Source organism: Scatophagus argus, chromosome 11, assembly GCF_020382885.2.
Source record: "Scatophagus argus isolate fScaArg1 chromosome 11, fScaArg1.pri, whole genome shotgun sequence".
In the NCBI taxonomy this organism is placed as follows: Eukaryota; Metazoa; Chordata; class Actinopteri; family Scatophagidae; genus Scatophagus; species Scatophagus argus.
In genome coordinates this window covers 7,419,895-7,440,473 of record NC_058503.1, presented here as the reverse complement: position 1 = coordinate 7,440,473, position 20,579 = coordinate 7,419,895, and the positions used below count along the sequence as shown (strand labels likewise).

Sequence of the window (20,579 nt, the reverse complement as noted above, 5' to 3'; positions counted from 1 at the left end):
TGTTAGGTTTATGGACAGAACTCTAAATATAACACAACTCCCTTTGTCAAAGAAATGGATGGATATTTTTTTCCCTTCACTACCTCCAAGTCATAATTTATCTTGAAGAGCTTGATTGCGTCTGTCACAGCAGAAAACCAAATGTTTGCTTGCCTTGCATCGTTTTTCACTGTTTGTCACCCTCTTTTCATTTAGTCTGCCCTCTTGCTCCCGCAAATCATTTTTATGTGCACAAGGCTGGCACTTCTTATGTATGGAGTAGCTTGGCACTGTGTTACTGCTTCAGTTTAAGAGGCTGTAACTCCTGAGCAGAATTTGTGACCGCAGCGCTGCTCTTGTGTACACATAAGGCCTCTGCTTTATGAAAAGCATGCAGGCTGCAGAATGAGCCAGCTGCCATTGCTCACACACCGTGCCCATTTCCTCATGAAGCTAATTTTAAAAACTAGAGCAAAGCGCTCAATAAAATACTCAACATCGAAGTCAATTATGGGAAAAATCATTGATGCAGTCTTACTGACCTTGATTTTGAGAGTGCATAAGTGTGTTTGTCTGTCATTGAACAGGTTATATAGTTACATGCATGATCAGCACACAGTATGAATGTATTAGTGGTTTGTACGCATACTGTGACCACAGTATACTGTACTTTGTGTTTCACAGGTCGGACGTTTTGAAGTTAACCTCATAAGTCCAGACAGTAAAACAGTGGTGCTGGAGAAGAACTTCAAAGATATCTCATCCTGCTGTCAGGTTGGTTTATTTTTACTCCCAGTATTTACACTAAAAGTCTCTCTATTCAGTCTCTGCTACAGTCCGAGCAAGACAATAAGCTCAGTCCAATTTTGTGCATATTTTTTCAAGGCATCTAATAAACCTTCACCAGTGTTAAAAAAATGTTCTTTTTTACTGCATGATGTCCTAGTCATATTTCTTTAAATACACGTGCAACATAAAAATAATGAAGTGTAATGTCTAGTGTGAGCAAAGTTCTCATTTTACTAAGTGATAGGAAATTGAAGAATGTCAAGAGCCATTATGCCGTCTGTGGCATGTGCTGTTTCAGTTTTATCAGTTGTATTTCTGGACTGAATCCAAAGATCCAAAACTATTGTCTTCCCTTGCTGTGATTTATTCTAGTTTTCCTGCCTGTCTTGACTTTGACACAGGGTATCAAGCAGTCCGACCATTTTGGGTTCATCTGTCGGGACCAGTCAGATTCTGGTCCCAGTCAGTATGTTTGCTTCGTTTTCCAGTGTGCCAGTGAGTCCTTGGTGAGTCACAGAACACTTTGTTAAGACATGTAAAATGCCCTCAACGCAAAACTTTATTTTAACCTCTGCAAACCTCTTTGTTCTGTCTTTACGTGTCTTGTCATGTCCCTATGTCTGACTGCACTCGTCAGGTGGATGAGGTGATGCTTACCCTGAAGCAGGCCTTCAGTACAGCCGCTGCCTTACAGAGCAACAAGACTCAGATCCAGCTGTGTGAAGCCTGCCCCATGCACGACCTGCATAAGCTGTGCGAGCGGATTGAAGGTGAGCCACGTAAACTCAGTCACGCTCCAGCACCTCTCTCTGGCTTCACTCATGAATACATTGATGCATGGGCTGTTTGTCAGACTTGAAGCAACATAAGAGAGCGTTCTTACTTCCTCCTCTGTTTTCAGGTCTCTACCCACCCAGGGCAAAGCTAGCCATCCAAAAATATCTCTCCCAGCTGACTGACAATGAGCAGGCTGAGATTTTTGAGCGAGTTCAAGTAAGTCTCAGCTTTCCTTAGAAAAAGTACACTTACCTACCAACAGTTCTTTGGTTACTGATTTGTAGAAATAGTTGTTTCTTGTTTTTTCATCATTTTATCGTTCTTCCTTTTTCTTAATGCTTTACTGTGTTTTGTCAGCCTTGGGTTTTGAGTGTTTGTGTGTCCATGTCTGCAGAGATTGAAACCTGGCTCAGATCAAGAGGAGAATGAGCTGGTGATTCTCCATCTGAGACAACTCTGTGAAACCAAACAAAAGTCCCATCTCCACATTGGAGAGGCCCCTCAGGTAAATGACTTACTCTGAAAAAATAAAAGAAATGATCTTAAAGAATTTTACTGCATAAACTGTATTCTTCTGTCACAAGAGCAAGGATGAATCTCTCACAGATCCCCAGTTAAAGAGTGAAGTTTTACTAGGCCTAACAAAGGCCTTTTAATATTTGACACACAATTTTTGAAGAATAAAGGTTTCTGAAAAGTACATTTTAGAAGCAATGTAGAATAGCGCAGAATTGAATGTGTGTCAGTCCTTTAGATCTCAACACTGACAAGAACCTCTTATCCTAAGGTTCTCTTTTGGCTTTTTCTTTGATTTTATACCAGCAGATATAAATTATCAAGACCACAAAAAGGTTAAAAAACGTAAAAAAGAAATAAAGAACTTAAAAATCAGTGATGACAGGATTTTGTTTGAGTGCTTGAATTCCAACAAGCAAGTGAGGTGAGTTTTTTCAAATCGTAGTTGCTTGTGATGGATGCTTTTGATGCTAAAAGCTCAGTTTTTCAGCTTTAAGCTGGTTATTAATTGAATCCGTGTTAAATTCCATAAGTTGCTGAGGGGAAAACATGACATTTAAGTCTATCAGAGTTGCGGATCATTACGTGTGTGATCTATCCTGAGGGACTGTGTGTTAAATGTTACTGTTCAAACAAAAGACCCATTATTATTATTGGTCCTGTGTCTTGCTGCTATATGCTCACATTCACATGGAGTGTTTAAATAATCAAAGTCTCTGCAGTCATTTCCTAAATCGTCTGTGATATTTTTTTCTTATTTCCATTGTCATCCTCGGACAGAATGCAGCAAACAGCTCGTCAGCAGGAGATAGCACAGCTGCCAGCAGCCGCTTCAAACTTGATATTCTCAAGAATAAAGCCCGCACCTCCATCACCAACTCTCTGGAGAACATCTTAGCACGGGTGGGTCTGAGCAGACAGGGTTTTTATTCGTAACACATTTTCTCTTCCGGCTCTGGCTCATCTTTATTTAATTCCCTGCTGTTAATGTGTCCATTGTTTTTTCTCTTTATCCACGTCTGTCTTTTATTTCTCCGGCTGAGACAGAATATATCCACTGTGTTGTGTGCCTTTATGCGTCTCCCTGCTCTTACTCTGTGTCAGTTGCTGTTTCTGTGTCATTGTCATCCAGGAGATTTGGATTGACCCATATCTGCCAGTAAGACAGCAGAATAATTCCTAAGTCAAAGGATCCAGGCAATCTGAGACCTCTGCTGCCATCTGTTATTGTCTCAGTGACTTAGCTGAACAGTGATGCAGTTTGTGTTTTCAAGTCAGGAAAATTTTTGTCCTTTTCATTTCTTGCCATTTCTGATTTTCTGAGTGAAAGTTTTACTACTTTGACAAGACCAAATGAGCATTTTGTCATCAACAGTTTTTACACTTTTGAAAACAGTAAACATTTTTGGCATATGTTTTCTATAAGTTTTTTTCAGAGCTTATTTCATAGTGTATAACCACATCTGTCACCAGGGTGCCAGCCGGATGCGCGGCCGCTTGGGAAGCATGGGAAGCATTAGCAGTTTTGAAAGGGTAAGTGTCCTTGAGGCATGACGCGAGGATTCCCTGAACTTCACTCAGGGGACTATGAGATTTCTCACTTTTTACCCGGTGGCTTTTCAAAGCATGTAATGTTTCAGCTCTGTCATCAGGAAAGGACAAGCGTGATGAGCAAGCTTTCACTTTAATCAGTCGTGGTAGTTTTATGATGAAGCTGCGTTGACCAAAAGAGGGAACCCTGCAGCAGGGAGTGTGTTTACAGAGTTTTCGATGAACCCTTTTGGGTTGCTGGCTTCACTGTGTCACTGCTGTGCAGAATGTGGAGTGAGTGTGTGATGCAGTCCCTCTGAAAAGAGTACTTCAGTTAAAAGAGTACTTATTATACTTATACACCGATTTAGCATTGCACTATGTGTAAGTTTTCTAACAACATACCCACAGATATTTTTTTTTTCAACCTTGTAGTCTTCAGACCCAACTGATGCTGACTCAGATGATATCAGGAGATTTATCATATTTCATACAGCTCCCTCTGGAGCCCCATTCGCAGTAGTACTCTCTAAGACCTGTAAACAGACAGATGTATAAAATTAGTGGCATATAGCCTCTCCGTTATGTGACTTACTTTGCCCGTTGCATTAATGATGTAATGTCAGATTTTCCTCAGCAGCTTGTTTATCATTAAGATGTCCTTCTTATGTTATTTTGTTATGTGAAATTGTTACATGTCTGTGTGCTACATGTCTTTAGAACTGAGGATCTTGCTCACCTGTATTACACTTTGTTATATTTGTGAAGGTCAGAAGAATGTTGTTTTCCCCGTGATTAAGTGAACAAGTAGTCATCTGGGGATTGTGTCAGGATGCCATCGCCCTAGCAAGCAGGAAATTCAACTCAGGATGTCCAGTTGTTCATCTGCCGAGCCATGCCTGTCCTGGCTTCCTCTTCTTAGCCCCTGCCATAGGACACAGCACAGCACGAGTGACTGATAAGCTGAGCCACTTTATCTTATCAGTGTTTCTAAAATGTGTTAATCAAGCCGTTCAGCTCAGCAATATCTGACAGGATTTATGTGTGTGCAACAGTCGAACAGGCCTTTTGTTAGATCAGCGTATATTGAAAGATGCAGCACAAATGTCGTAGAGTTTCTCCTACCATGTCAGATTTTAGAGCAGGAGGTCTCTAAAAGCATGATGGGAGGAGATTGGAGAGTTTTCATGTGGCGTTGAGCTGCCGAGGTTCTCCCCACCAATAGTGTGTGATGCTGTGAGTCACAGGACATTGTCCATTAGAATACAATAGATGTGGGAGTTGTACTGCCAGGGCATGAGGCAACGCTGAGTCCAAGGGTGTTGAGTGGAAAGTTGAACCTGGAACGAGTCTTGCTGTAGGGTTTCATTGGTTAGGTGAGTGCAGAGTTGTAAATCGAGTAACTGAGGTGGTGCTATATTTGGTTTTGGGCTTTGTTTCTGAAAATAGTTAGCAGCTGTGCGTGGATTGACTTCCAAAGACATCTCGCAAGATGTTTATTACCCTTTGAATTTTGCCTGCTTATACTTGGGTTATATAACTTCATGGCTGTGCAAAATTTCTTTAGTACTTTTTTTCGGTTGTATTTTACAAACCATGCATTAACCATTCTCTCCTTGGTTCAGTTTTACAGTCAGATAAATCTGAAAATCCAACCATGCTAAAACAATCTAGATATAAAATATGATAAACATGCGTTTATCAATGAGTTTTACATATGCACTGACATCTTTCGTCCTTTCACTTTCTGTCCTTCTCAGCAGGATGAAGAATCTCCTGGTCACTCCCCTCCAGGTTCGCCTCCTGCTTTACCTGACGACGACCCGGAAACCGGCGTGCAGTTCCGTAGGCGTGCCCACACCTTCAGCCATCCACCTGTGAAAAAACGCATCTCGTTCGAGGGCCAGCCGGCCAGCCAGAGCAAACAGGCTCCACTGCGCAGGCAGCAGTCCGTTAACCCAGAGCTGCTGCAGAGCAGGTAACTTATACTGCACTTATCAGTCACTGCCTTCCTTGTGTGAACCTGAGAGGAATAGCAAAGAGAGGAGCGATCAGTGCAGAATATGCATCTTTTTAAAAATGTTGCAGGAGTAGATGTTTTGCGCAGAGTGAATTTTGGTACATCTTTGATACAGGGGTGGGTTTTGTTTGAAGATATGGCTAACGCTAACTTTGCTTGAAAAAATCAGAACCAGCTGCTCTTCAGTTTAATAATGAATAATATTTGGTTAAACTTTGATTTACACGCAGACAGTGTAATCTATTTGCAGCACTTTGATCACTGAGTCTCTCCACCTCCTGCTCCACTGTCCTTGAACAATGGCATCACAAGTTTCCTGTCACTGTTTTGATTGCTTATGAGTTCCTCAGTGTTTCTTTGTGCTCTGACCACAAGCTCCTTCTTTTGTGTAATGTGTTTGTTTTTTTTGTTTTTTTTTTGTTTTGTTTTGTTTTGTTTTCTGGGCATTTCATGTTTGGCTCGCCCAGTCCCGTGGCCGTCTCGAGAACGCGCAGCGTTTCGGAGAGCGAGTCCTCCTTCAGCCTCCCCTCCACTTTCTCCGCTCCCACTTTCCTGAAAAGCATTTACCAGGGCTCACTGGGCTCCCTGAGCTCCCTGGCAGACAGTGGGAGCCTCAAGAGGTGAGAGGAGGGTGTTGAGAGAAACCCCTCGCTTGGACCTGAGCGTATCGGCCAGGGACAGAGGGGATGGGTGGGAGGGACGAGCTGTTCTTTTGCTGGGATGGCAGTAGCCGCGTACTTGTTGGCTGTCCAAATCTTTTAACACCCAGCTTTTTTTGTCCCTGTACTTCCTGTCTATCCATAGTAACTTTTTACTGGTAAAAATACTTTCCAGCTGTTTCTTTTTTTCCCCCATCATCTCTGCGGCTGGACCCGCCCTCTTCCTGTTAAGCTCAGAAATAAATGAGGATGCTGATACACCCCTCTCTTGTAGTATTTGCATGTGAACTTGAACTTAAACTTTTGCATGGCAAAACGTAATTTAATCTGTATTTAGAGCCTTCATTAACTGCCCTTCACACTCGTGCTTTCACCTTTCCTGGCCAGTGCATCGTGCTTAGTTTGGTGGTGCACTAATCAATAAGTTAATACAGTATGTTTAAAAAAAAAATAATTCTAGATCCTCCAGCGCTACCCTGTCCGGGTCTAGTAGGTGATCGGATGATAAAGGTTAATATTTCCATTATGAATGGATTTCAGTATTGTAAAATGGCATTTCCACAGGATGCTTTTCTCCTCTGACAGAAGTCCAGTCCTCTGAGCACTTGCATTGATAATGCAGCCAAAAGAGGAAGAAAAGCTCATGCTACCCCTGATGCTGAATAAGAGCAGAAGCCTTGACCTGCTGGGTCTTTAAATCTGAATATACCAACAGGTTCAACACCACACTTTATCTGTTTCACTGTGAGATAACTTAACCCCAGTGCTGGTGCTGTATTTCCTGACTTCCTTAATGAGTTTCCTGGCAGGAAAGGGTTATAGGAAGTGAAATGTCAAGAATTTTAATCTGTCAAGAGGTGATGCTAAATTAGCACAACAGCTGAGAGCTTAAACACCATGGTGACGTGTCACAATAAAGGTCTCTTCCTGTTTTTCACTGTCTACATGATCAGACGCTTGTGTGCTGACGACTACTATACTGATCAAGGATTCAAGGAATCAAGGAACTTTATTGTCATACCAGCTCACATTCACATGTTTATGGTACGAAATTAGGACTCAGGTCCCGGGAGCAAGTAGACTATAACAATATAAAAATATAAAAGTATGAGGTAAAATATGAAATATAAGCTAAACAGAAAGTGGTCCTTAATGTTGCACCTGTGAGCCCTTAATATTACACTTGTGTATTGCACTTGTAGGATAAAGTGATCCTCAACAAGTAACCTAAAGTAGTATATGAGTATTCAGTGAAATGAAATTGTCCCATTCATCCAGCATTTTTCACTTGCAAATCCGGATGTCTTAAAAACAAAGAAACAAAATGACCCCACCCAGCAAGTCACTAGTGGCAGGGCTTTGGTTCACTGGTATAAATACAATACATCACATGATAAATGTTTAGCATGTGAGGCTGCAATGCAGAATTTACTGATATGAAATCATCCTATGAATAGAACTGCAAGAGAGAACAACTGTAAAAAGTAAGTGATTTAATGACTAATGTTTTGGTTACATTATGATATTAATGACACATATATACACCAACAGTTCTAACTGAATGCAGCCTTACTAATCTAAGTACCCATACTGCAAAAGAATAAAGGTATTTTCTTTGATTCTGCTGCTGTCGTACTAATTATACTGTGAAAAATAGTAATAGAAAAATAGGATCCTTGTTGCGCTCTCCTCTTCATTTCATCCAACTTTTTTTTGCACCAACTATACTCTTATGTTCACACAGACAGGAGGTTTGCCTCGTAGACTCTCACTGTCTTTCCATATATGATCAAGCAATTTTTTTTTTTTTTTTTTCTGGTTTGGTCTGATTTTGGTTGGAACTTTTGTAGGATTTGGATCAATATCTGCCAAGTTTGCTACATTGTCTGCATTGTTGTCTTTGCAGGTATGAATTTCAAGGCCTGGATATTATGACTTGATCAATGTGAATTACAAGTAACATGAGGCAGTGAACGTTTTTCAGTAAATCCAAATTTTATTGTCCACTAACAAAAGCAACTTCTTTTCCAGAAAACAAATGAGCGCGCATGCACCTCAGCTGTGGCTGTTTGTGTGGCTGATGTTTATCGCCATTTTACGTACTAACTGTGACCTCCAACACTACCTTTGGCTTTATTAACATGGATACTGGGTTTATACCTTATACAGGTTATACATCAATAAATGTAAGGTTTACCTTGACATTTTCTGATCAGCTCAGAAAGTTTGTTGATGAGAAATCTATGTAAGGTTTCCTTTGTTGTTTCTGAGTGGAGAGATTAGACATATGGGCCTCCTTGTATTGAATGGTGTGTGTGTGTGTGTGGGTGTGCGTGCGTGCGCGTCTGCCTTTGTAAAAGCTGCTGAAAGAGTGTTGGTGTAAGATGATACCTGACTCATTTATCGGGTGTCTGTGACACTGCTGTCTTCTTTTGTAGCGATGGTGAAGGCAGGAAGAGGACCCTCTCTGGCTGCAGCAGTGACTCAGTGAGTGGGCTCCCTCTGACCTCACGCAGGATCTCTTGGAGACAGAAGATCTTCCTGAGGGTCGCATCACCCATGATAAAGGCGTCTGCATCCATGCAGCACCCAGGTCCGGTAACGCAATCCCTCAAGCAAAACAGCTTGAGGGATGCACAGTGAATTTGCTCTGAATAATCGGCAAGTGTATACAAACTAAGCACACGGCAGAAGGAACATTTGATTCTTGTGGAAATCTGCTATCCTTAAACCTCTCGATTTATATGCGTACATGTACGAGAAAAACAGAAAGAGTTGAAATGAAAGAAAAATATCCTATTCGAAGAAACCGAAAAAATGTAGCACATTATTCCAATATCTGGGGATTATTAACAACATCTGAAATATCTGGCTTTTTAACTGCTGCATGCTCATACGCTAGTTGTTAACTTTACCTGTTTGCTGGTCAGCTGGATGGATGGATTTATTGTTCCTGCTGTGGCTGGAAACGGGGTTGTTGAGAGGGATGAGACTGAACAAAGCAGTCAACATGCCAAATAACCAAAACAATAAGCTAACAGAGGCTAACAAACTGTGTACAACTGTAATTCTTTGTTCAGAGTTTTTAATTCTTTGTGGACTCGAGCACACAGTTAGTACATTCATTATTCATATGAAGAATTGTGACTTGTGAAAAATGTTTTCTCCATGTACTTTCTGTTAATGTTTTTGAATGCTGTGTTTCAGACCACTTTGCTGACAGGGAACTGTTGCCTCTCTCCCCGCGTGCCTGCGATTCAAGTCTGGATCCCTTGGGGCACCTGCTGCCGTCGGGGGAGAGGCCTAAGAGGACGGGGGCTGACTATCGGGCCCTCTGGAAGACTGCCATCCACCAGCAGATCCTGCTGCTGCGCATGGAAAAGGAGAACCAGAGACTGGAGGGTGAGTTGCACATTAACTGTGATAATCACCCTGGAACAAATCCTTCCTCTGGTCACATGATGTCCGTGGCCCTGTTGCTTTTAGAACATTCGGCATCCTTTGATGTTTGGTATATTTGTTCCACAGCAGACACTGGCGTGGTGTTTATAATTTTTCCACGATTTGTTTCTGTTTAAATGGGCTCACACAGAGGATTGTGGTTGAGATATTCATTAGGGTGATAACTTCCACTTTTGTTCCTTTTCCTCACCTATCATGAGTGTTGGGTAATGACGCTTTGTCTTGTTGTTCTCAGCTGAAGCTTAAGAACGACTCAGAGTTACTCCCACACTGTTATGATACACAAATAAACTCAAACAAACACTTGGTAGGTCAAAGAGCATGTTTGGGAAAAAACATCGGTAATGGTTGAAATAACAGGAAATATCTCTTTTTTTAATAGCCCTGCTTATTTAGGCTGCTTCCCAAAATTTTTTTTCCCTTAACAGACAAGAGGAGGAACAGTTTGTGTGTGTGTGTGTGTGTGTGTGTCGGGGGGGGATTTAGGACAATTAATGAAACAACTTTATTGCCTAAAAGGCATTTACACACTAAAGTGGCATGAGATAAACCCTCACCCAGTGATGAAGGCTATAATGTGTGTCACTTTTATTCATGATAAAACTCAAACAATGGACAAAAAATAAATAAAAAAGCAGGATAACATTTCTTGCCCTCAGAGAAAAGGAGGAGATGGAGAGAAAGAGGTGATATTGTTGGCATTGGGATGCATCTGCTATTTGTAGCCTTAATATTATATTATACCAACACATCTCTTTCCCTTTGTTTGTTACTATGACATCAATGCTGGTCTGAGGACCTAACTGTGAATAACGGTTTTCAATAGAAGGTAAGCCACACAAAAGCAGCCCTTGGGATCAAAGCACGTAGATACTTTGCATGATTTCGGGTGTTATTATGTTCATTCAATTCAGCTTCTTTGTTTGCATGTTCAGGTACTCATCATACTTTATCCTGTTTTTGTTTCTTTTGTCCTCTGTATTTCTCGACACTATCTTTATGCAGCTTTTCCATGCCTCCAGCTTAATGAGGATGAATTTTTGGTGTTCATGTGGGTTTTGTGGCTTGTGTTTATGTTGTAGGCTTTCCATGGCAACTGGTGAAAAAGGGGTTGAGGGACTATATTCGTGCTCGCTCTCAAATCTGACATCTTTTAATTGGCCACATGGTTCTTTTACAAAAGAAAAAGCAGAAGGGCTTTTTTGCTAGTACTGCCCTCCTTTGGCGTTGATTTTTTGGTGTGACAGGTGAATCTTTGGCAAAATGATTTTGAATACCTTCTTTTAATCTCTTGTTATTGTGGTGCCTGTGTTGCAGCGAGCAGAGATGAGCTGCACATCCGCAAGATGAAGCTCAACTACCAGGAAGTGGGCCAGTGCTCCAAAGAAGCACAGACACTGTGGGAGAGAAAACTGACAGCCCCGGGTAGAACAACAGTCCCACAAGACAAGGAGGAAATGTATCGCGCTCTCTGCCAAGGTGAATGATGAGTGTGCGTGTACATTTTTGTGTGCAAGAAAGCGAGAGGAAGAGATGTATTTGTGAATCTATAAGTCTGTAAGCTCTAATGGAGTCTCTATCTTTGTGTACAGGTATTCCCAAGAACAGGCGTGGGGATGTGTGGATGCTCCTCTCCCATCAGCACCGGCTGCGTCACAGACTGCCTCAGCGTCAGCAAGCCCCGGACACCCCTTACCGTGATCTGCTCAAGCAGCTCACCGCCCAGCAGCATGCCATTCTGGTGGATCTAGGTGTGCTCACAGTTGTTAAACGGGCTCGCTGAATACTGTATTTTAGTAATCGGAAAATGGTTCAAGAGTGCATATAGAGGAAGCTGCTGCATAAATAGAAGCTGTTACTATGACTGGTAGTTGTCATAGGAATAGTACTTTGATTGTTTTTCTTCTTAGTTTTAGGAAATTAGAGCAAATGACAAAATGCTATGTCTAGTCTAGAAACTATGAACATTTGATAGAAGTTCAGATGTGAATATTATCTCTGTTGCCTTGCTCAGGCCGGACCTTCCCCACCCACCAGTACTTCTCAGCTCAGCTGGGTGCAGGGCAGCTTTCCCTCTACAACCTCCTGAAAGCCTACTCTCTGCTGGATACAGAGGTAAATACCACAATCCTGTTCCCACTGCCCTCAGTGCATTGCCATTAGGTCATGGTGCAGTGAATGTCATGAAATTGGTAGTTCATATTGTCTGCTTTTACACCACACAGGTTGGCTACTGCCAGGGTATCAGCTTTGTGGCTGGGGTGTTGCTGCTGCACATGAGCGAAGAACAGGCCTTTGACATGCTGAAGTTCCTCATGTATGACCTCGGTATCAGGCAGCAGTACAAACCTGACATGGTGTCTCTGCAGGTCAGTACGTGAATGGATGGATGCATCGCTAGAATATAAGGAATGATATAAGAATAATAAAGAATATTGGATCTTGTTACAGTACGGTAACATTTTAACTGTGCTTAATTCCCGGAAGATAATTTAGGGTTCTTGTTGGACCAGATTCAATTCTACATAAGTCAGATTGCAGCTGAATTGCAGCTTTTAACGTGAGTGAGTGTTAGATAAAGTGATTTTTACCCCTCCCGGGTAATATCAAAAAAAGGCAACAATGATAAGCAGTAACCCCATACACCATTTTAAACAGCGACACACCCTTATTTTGGGGCTCAGAATAATTTAATTATTTTGGTTCGGAATAATAAAAAAATCCACTATCACTTGCAAGACTTGTGCATAGTGGCTTTACACTTAAATGCTAGGCATTAGCATATTTTCAGTACATTTCCAACCTCTTCGAAACAGAATGTGAGTAACAAGCACATCTGCCTGCTATGAGAGGCCTTATGTGGGTTGGTAGTTAGCAACAGCAAACAGTAGTCAAGTGTCTCCACCTCTGCTTCAAGCCACACCTGCATGCCTGTTCTGTTAGCCTCAGTTAAACATCAGCTGACCTCACTGGGGTGAAACCACCAGCAGGCGTGGTAATGTTTAATCTATATCAGGTAACCATTTAGCCTGCTGGTTCTCGCTGCACTGCAGTTCTGTTCTTATAAAAGTTGCAAAGATAAGAGGGATTTGTGCCGTTTCTCTCTGTGCGGCAGTTCAGCTCGTGGAGGTGAAGGTATTACTTGTTTTCTTTGCAACGGACAGGAAATTGTAAGACTGATAACAGTCTAAAATTAGCTTGAACTAACTTCTGCTTCTCCTTTCTTTCTGCCGTGTATTTCACTGAGGCACTTGTCAGGATCACTGTGAAACATACTTAGTCATTTGCAGTTAGTGCTGCTAAAAGCTCGGCTTTGATGCATGTCTCAGCAAGCCTCTATACTTAAGCTGTAAAGGCTCATTTGCCAGCTAGTGTTTCTTTAGAGTTTGCTGTGATTCTCTGCCACCTGCAGATCCAGATATACTGGTTTGTTCTGGCACATTGTGTTTTGACCTACCTGTATGTGTATTATCTCTTTGAATGTGTGTGTTTATGCTTGTGCACACTGTCTGTGTCATCTCAGATTCAGATGTACCAGCTCTCCAGACTGTTACACGACTATCACCGCGAGTTGTACAGTCACTTGGAGGAGCACGAGATCTGCCCGAGCCTCTACGCAGCGCCGTGGTTCCTCACTCTCTTCGCCTCACAGTTCCCGCTCAGCTTTGTGTCCCGCATCTTTGGTATATCTTATCAGCACAGCGCTATTCTTGAAAAATAATGACGTCTCGGGAGCCCTGTAATAATTACAGCATAAAGAAAACTTGTTTAAAACATTTTTACTGATGCGCCTTTGTTGTTTCTTTTTTCTTTTTTTTCAGATTTTGTATTTTTCCAAGGGACTGGGGTGATCTTTAAAGTGGCCCTCTGTCTGCTGAGCAGTCATGAGGGGGAGATAGTAGAGTGTGACAGCTTTGAGAGCATTGTGGACTACCTGAAAACTACACTTCCTGCCCTCACCCACACCCAGATGGAGCAGACCATTGCAAAGGTACAGAATGCGAAGTTGAGATGGTATGAAGTACAATCCCAAGTTTCCAGACAACTAAGAGCACTGATGCATAGAATCTTAGTACTTGTGCATGAGTGGCCACATAACACCAGCCTTTTGTACTGGGAAAATGTAAGCTTTCTGATAGTTGTGTTTGTGGAAAATATGTTTAGAGGTGTTAAGCTGTTGAAGATCCAGTATTCATACTTACCATAATGCAAGATAAGACACATTTTTCGTGTAGTTTACTGAACTGATTTTAAGACTTATTTTCAAATCTACTTGGTCCCAGACTTTGCAGTTATTCCACATTAACCTGATACCATTCATACCACCAGCTCCTTTAATGCTTGCGCTCCATCTGAAAGTTGTTCTTCAAATATTCACTGCCTCTGGCAAGACATTTTCTTTTTAGACCTGTAAGCCAAAGTGAGGTTTGCAGTAAACCGGTCAGTTTAATCTAATAGTGGAGATGATTCTTCCTTTCTGCACATCAGTGCTCACTTACTTTTTGCACCTCTGGCTCACATTGTGTTAGATGAAAAATGGAGAATCCCCCAAAATTTGTGAGTGAGTACAATAACTACTGTCCAATAAACTATTTAACCAGTTTAACAAAAATCCTGGAGTCCCTAGTAAATTGTTTAAAGTTATAAGTTACAGCCTCAGCAGTCAGGATTTAGATTGGGACTTACACAGCAACAGCCGCAGAGATATTATTTAAGTCTTATAAATGTGCAATTATATATAACATAAATGTTTATATTTCTTATACTGTTTTATATGCCTTCTCTTAATAAGACCATTGAAAATCTACAGTCTGCTTTCAATTAATGTCAGATGTCTTTTATCAAACATAAGCTTTTATGAAAAACAATATGTATGTTTTTCTCATGGTCACTGATGAGCCTATCCAGCCTGTTTATTGAATTGAAATTGTTGAATGTTATAAATACTTGGGAATCTGGGTGGATAATAGACTCACTTTGAAGACCTAAGTGGAACACAAACTGAAAGTCAAAATAGTACAGAACCAAATCTTGCTTTTTGTTTGCTCATCAGAACACTATTGTACCATATACAGCTATGTCTGAATAAGGTGATAATGTGCATATGGATGCCTCTTTCTCTACCTTAAAGTCTCTTGTATAACACGATGCTCTGCACTTTTATCACAGCTGATAAATGAGTCACCATTGGATCTTATATGAACCGATGGGATGGTCCTCCTTAACCAAAAGAGTGAAGTAGGATTTGACATTATTTAATTATATGACTCCCCTACAAAACCTGCTTCATGACCTCTGCCCTCAAATGAGTACAGCTCTTACACAGGAAGGTCACAGCACATTCCAACATTAGAACTGGTTTCAGATACTCCTCACAAATGGACATGAGCATTTGTTGGGGACTTTTTTAAGAGTACTACAGAGACACAGTTGTTAGTAAGATCTGTTTTGTTTTTTGTTTTTTTTTAAAAAACTTGTGTATCACCACGTTATCCTTTACTCACTATGCAGACTAATTTTACTGGGCCTTGCTGTTGGTATGCTGATATACTATAATGATTTGTCAGTTGATGGCATCCGTCTCACTGTGTAACCTGTTGTTGTTCAGGTAATGGAGATGGACATCTCCAAGCAGCTGCACGCCTACGAGGTGGAGTACCATGTCCTGCAGGATGAGATTTTAGATGCCGGACCGCTGCTTGATGACTCTGACCGGCTCGACAAACTGGAAAAGACAAATGTTCAGTTGAAGAAACAAAATATGGACCTGCTGGAAAAACTTCAGGTAAAGAGTAGGAGGTCTGGGTCTGAAACAAGACCACTCTCCCCATTTGTTACCTTTTATCACCACTTTTTGGAAGAATTTTTTTATAATTATATTATTTTAATGCTCGGTCATCAAGAAAATTTCCATGTAAATGTGGGAGGTATCTAAAATTCCTTCTTTTGATGGATTGGTGAATGTCTCGGTCACATTTGAGATACTCAGAAGTTGCTGCTGATAGTATCTCAAACAACCTATAGAGGGCACTAAAACATAAGTCAAAAACACAATGAAAATGATGGCAAGACAAAAGGATTAAACATTGTGTGTAGTCCATATACTCTTGCTTAATTTTAATCAGCAGTTTGGGAATTTGCACAGCAGAACTGCTAAAGTTGCACTGTGAGATTCTCATGTTAGAGAGGATTAAAATGTTATTGAGCTGCCGTCTTGTCTGAGGTGACAAAAGAAAAATTAATGGGCTTGGTAAGTGTCACTACGACATTTAACAATTTACACTTGTTAGATTTGGATTCTATATCTATATCTATATCTGATCACATTTTTTATGATGTTTCCTGTACAAAGTCATGTCAGTGGTGACTTACAGTTGAGTTGTAAAATTTGTAGCCTGTGTTTTTAGTTTAACAAGCGCTGTGGCCACCAGAGGGCCTCAAGAGCACTTGTAATGTTGCACAAGAGAGCTTGAAATGTTTTGTTTTTTGTTTTTTTTTTGTGATATACCGTATTATGCCAATTGGATAGACACAGGTGCTGTAGCGACTGTCCAATCAACCATAGTGCTGCTGAAGTATGATATGATGTGAAAAATATATACAAAAAAAAAATAACAACATGGTGGCGCCTCCAAAACGCAAGGATTCCTGTGATGCTGCCAATAGAAAGATGAAGAAAAGAGAGCGAAGTCAGAATTCAGGTATTTGCTGAATTCACAGAAGGGGACAAATGATTAAGACTCTGATGTAGACAGTGTTTCACAAAGTTTGTAAAGTTTCCTCTAACTCAACAATTCACAAAGCTCTGCAATTTCTTTAAGGGATTCTGGTATCTTTACCCTTGCTGACCGAGGAGTGTATTGAGTATATGAGCTGGGATTATGCCCCTGCTTTCTCTTCTTTTAACACGATGTTTTCTGTGTGTGTGTGTGTGTCTCTCTCTCTCTCTCTCTCTCTCTCTCTCTCCCCCTCTCTCTCTCATATCAACAATGACCACGCGTTTAATAATAATGTGTGCTGCATTTAAATTGCATTGTTTGTGTTCATATGAGTGATTGCTGTCTGTGTGCCCTGAGGATTTTTGCTGAGAACTCTGACTTAAGGTCTGACTTAAGGTCTGAGTGCATAATTCTTTCTGAGCATCTACTTAATGAGGGTGTGTTTACTACAAATGTGTGTTTTGTGTATTAATGTCAAGCATATGCCCCCTTCATAGAGTGCTGGAATGTTCTTGCCAAGTTTTGGCAGTACAATATTAAAAGGCTGTTATATTGTCCTTATAAAACAAATGATATTTTTCTATAGTTATATACACTGATCAGCCACAACATTAACCCCACTGACGGGTGAACATTAATCATCCGTTTACAGTGCAATGTTCTGCGGGGAATCATGTGGACATTCTTTGACACACACCACCCACCTAAACACTGCAGACCAAATGGCAGTACAATGGGGACTTGCAAAATTTGAAGCAGGTGGTTTTAATGGTGATGGTGATCGGTCCATATAGTTAAACTATTTGTATAATTTTTAGTTTATTTCACAGTTCTTTGCTCCAGGCAAAGGGAACTCCCTAAGAAGATTGTGCCCAGGCCCCCCCGTTGTCTTGAGCTGGGCTTGTGTTTACCCTCCATCCAAATGTGTGTCTTTGCATCATACGCTGTATTTATTGAGGTGCAATCTTTGTTCTCCAGGCTGCACGGCAGAAGATTCAGACGCTGGAGACGAGCGTAGAGAACTTCCTTTCTCGGGAGAGTAAAATGAAGCACATGATTCGCTCTCTGGAGCAGGAGAGGGCAGCTTACCAGAAGACCATTGAACGCATGCGCTCATGCCTTCCCCCTGACGCCCTGACAGATGTGGAGATGACCCAGATCAAAACAGGACCCAACGGGAAAGCCAAAACTGCAGCCAAGAAGCCCTGATGGCAGCAGAGGGGCAGGCTGCTCTGGGCAGATGCACAGGCAGACACTGAAGTGAACAAATGGAGACTGTTTTAGTGGAAGGCTGCGGAGACCAACAGCTATTGTTATACTGCTGCACAGGAGTAGCAGCGTTTTGTAAATGTGTGATGTCTTGTCGAGAGACACACAGACTATGGTAAATATCTACATGATATTTGTCAGCATATAATAGTGTGGTGGGAGGATGGTTTCAGTTATATTAGCAAACAGGCTGTTCCATCAGTGCATCAAAGCTGGTGTTGTGTCTCATTTGTTTCACTGCCAGTTTGAAGGTGAGATCAAGATGCACAACATCCTTGCCTATTCAGATCTTTTTTGGTAATCACAGGGGAATATTCTAGATTGACACCAGTGAGAAATGTCTGTCTCTGCACATTTTTCTAACACTGCCTTTATGTGCTTACTACCAGTCACAGTAGCACCACGACAGCATTGAGAAGAAGGTGCCTGTTGGCTAACAGTCCTTTGGACCTCAGGTTCAACTTATAGCCATTACCAGTGTGTATGATCCTGGAGCTGATACCCCAGTGTCTTTGTTGTTTTTGAACTCTGTCTCTGTGATGGAAACTCTGCCTCAATAATCACATTGCTTTCTTATTTCCTTTAATTCACTTGAAATTTTTGTGAATGTAATTTCCCTCCAAAGATTATTGTGATAACATTCTATTTTTCACAACAGTAGCATCTGGATGCACATGTCTGCCATGTAAGTCTTTGAAATTTCGGCAGGCATTCAGTGTCTTGTTGCTTATCTCTCAGCAGAGTACTTCTGCATTCACGTGAGATATCTTTAGTAATTGCACTTGCTGCATTTAAGGAGGAAGTGTTTCTTCCAAAGCTCAGACAGGATGTGAGGTTGTCTGCCTTCTCAGTTTCCTGTGTGACTGACCGCGACGTCTTGTTTTAGCACCACATTGAGAGCCCGAAGCAGAGTTCACCCTCCCCAGGAGGCACTGAAAATCAGACTAAAGTGGAGCATTGATCTGAATGTACAGCACGTGCTTCTGTTTTAAACGTCTGTATGACATTTTTGTTTTTGTCTACCCAAGGTAACTAGCGATGCCCTCTCTTCCTGTACTTCTTGAGGTGAGACTACAATCAGCAAGTGTTGTTTGGCTCACCACGAGCTGTCAAGGCAACATATATCTGCAGTTGCATTGCTGTTTTTCACACAGTCAGTTTTATGTTTGCAGTGTTTATGTGAGTAGAGAGACTGCAAAGAAGAAGAAGAAGACAATTCAGTTTCCTTTTGAGTGGAGACAGATCTCTTCTGATTCTGGGCAATAAAGACAGTATCCAGTATGCACTTACTCGCATACACACAAACTGAGCAGTGAACTGGCTGACTGCTTGGACAGACAGTTCAAATGAGTTGAAAGAGTGTCCGTGGCTCTCTCCTCAGTTTTGTTTTATCCCACCTCCGTGTCTGACTCATCATTGCCGTTTCTGATTGAAAGCAAAAACAGTGTTGGGCTTGACCTGGCTTTCATAGAAAACCCTTATATTAAAACCAAGGTGATGTCTGTGATGAAAAAAGCACTCACTAAAAGTGTCTATCAGTCTTCCTGTCCTTGGTGACAAGTTGTGGTGACACATTTGTGTCTATTTCAGTGTAAAGTTTTTATTCTCAAACTTTAGTCCAAGCTGACATATCCTTTGGTATGCTATGCGGTATATCTAGCAGTTCTGTGTATTTGCATATACTCAGAGCGCTTGCCTACTTTTGCTAAGTTACGAGAGTTTTAGTAGTTCACATAAAGTTGGATGGGTTGATAAATCTGGCCTGAGTACTCTGTAATGGTCAAATGTTCTTGTGGTTCTTAAGGTGACGTAAACGTTTGCACCAAACCTCTCATAAATAATAGAGAAATAGTCACCTCTGAAGAGCAGGGATTTTCTCAGCAGTCCAGAAGATTAAACATATCAAACCGGTCATTTTGAAATCTGTCAAAGAATATGTAAGGATACGTTACTACACAGCTCGCCTGCCTCTTTTTTTGCCTATTTTGCATATCTACAGTATTTCTGCATCATGTAAGTTGACCAACCAAAGATGTGGTTGTTTTTCAATAATGTGTGAATGCAAAATGAATTAATTCATTGGTATACTGTGAGGTCTTGTATGTTATATATGGTAACTTTGTCTCTACACCTTTTCAGCATTCAGATTGGTTATCAAAGCTTGAAAAGTTATTGGTGGTAAAAACTTGACACACTAAAAAAGAAGAAAAATGAAGAAGACCCATTTGCAGACTTGTTTATGAATTATTATCATCTTATTCCTTTGTGCCAAAAGTTAACAATGGCCTTCTCTCCATTAATCGGAGATAGACCATTTGTCAGTATGTAATGTTAAGCACATCCTCATGATCAGCAAAGGGTCTGTATCTAACATCAGGTGCTGTGAGTGCTGACTACTGAGTAGTGCTTGTATCACTGTGTTTTAAGGAAAAGCACTTAAAAATAGATGAATTGTTTTTTCTGTCAACATGAGGGCTACACAAAAAGCAAAGAAACTGTCATGAATTCTTCAATAAACTTTACCTTGCCTTTTTTTCTGTATACTCATGTCTGAATGTCTTTCCTGCTCAGTAATCTCTCATAAAGAAATCATGTTCCTTTACTGCTCTACACAGTAGCACTTCAAGCGCAGGACGTAGCCTCAAGCTGAAACAGTCTCAGTGTGTAGACGTATTATTGCGTAAAAGGCCAAGGTAGACTTGGACAGTTTTAGAGAGTCTATTTAAAGGCCTTTCAAGAGTTGTACTTTTGCAGTGCCTTGGGCAAGAACTACAGGTTTCCAACGGGAAAAAAAATTCTCTGTGAAATTGTACCCTGTTGTGTACCAGAAACACCAGAAACATCCAACTTGAGTTAGCC

At 41.1% G+C, this 20,579-nt stretch overlaps 1 protein-coding gene across 11 annotated transcripts in view; it reads left to right on the top strand.

Annotated features, from left to right (window-relative positions):
- The window catches only part of tbc1d4 (TBC1 domain family, member 4), a 29,063-nt gene extending 8,802 nt beyond the window's left edge, over nucleotides 1–20,261 (top strand). For 2 of the 11 annotated variants that reach the window (XM_046403403.1, XM_046403400.1), the window contains exons 5-24: nucleotides 664–753; nucleotides 1,170–1,274; nucleotides 1,406–1,538; nucleotides 1,670–1,761; nucleotides 1,940–2,050; nucleotides 2,842–2,964; nucleotides 3,535–3,594; nucleotides 5,352–5,569; nucleotides 6,079–6,231; nucleotides 8,709–8,863; nucleotides 9,478–9,672; nucleotides 10,559–10,561; nucleotides 11,050–11,211; nucleotides 11,325–11,483; nucleotides 11,747–11,847; nucleotides 11,958–12,101; nucleotides 13,256–13,415; nucleotides 13,554–13,723; nucleotides 15,341–15,517; nucleotides 17,430–20,261. In XM_046403403.1, coding sequence (XP_046259359.1) covers nucleotides 664–753; nucleotides 1,170–1,274; nucleotides 1,406–1,538; nucleotides 1,670–1,761; nucleotides 1,940–2,050; nucleotides 2,842–2,964; nucleotides 3,535–3,594; nucleotides 5,352–5,569; nucleotides 6,079–6,231; nucleotides 8,709–8,863; nucleotides 9,478–9,672; nucleotides 10,559–10,561; nucleotides 11,050–11,211; nucleotides 11,325–11,483; nucleotides 11,747–11,847; nucleotides 11,958–12,101; nucleotides 13,256–13,415; nucleotides 13,554–13,723; nucleotides 15,341–15,517; nucleotides 17,430–17,660 — 2,742 coding nt within the window. In that variant the 3' untranslated portion in view covers nucleotides 17,661–20,261. Of the gene's footprint in view, nucleotides 1–663; nucleotides 754–1,169; nucleotides 1,275–1,405; nucleotides 1,539–1,669; nucleotides 1,762–1,939; nucleotides 2,051–2,841; nucleotides 2,965–3,534; nucleotides 3,595–4,389; nucleotides 4,968–5,351; nucleotides 5,570–6,078; nucleotides 6,232–8,708; nucleotides 8,864–9,477; nucleotides 9,673–10,558; nucleotides 10,562–11,049; nucleotides 11,212–11,324; nucleotides 11,484–11,746; nucleotides 11,848–11,957; nucleotides 12,102–12,732; nucleotides 12,868–12,986; nucleotides 13,159–13,255; nucleotides 13,416–13,553; nucleotides 13,724–15,340; nucleotides 15,518–17,429 lie in introns of those variants that run through there. The other 9 variants (XM_046403401.1, XM_046403404.1, XM_046403402.1 and 6 more) reach the window with 9 other exon arrangements.
- The last annotated feature ends 318 nt before the right edge of the window (nucleotides 20,262–20,579 follow it).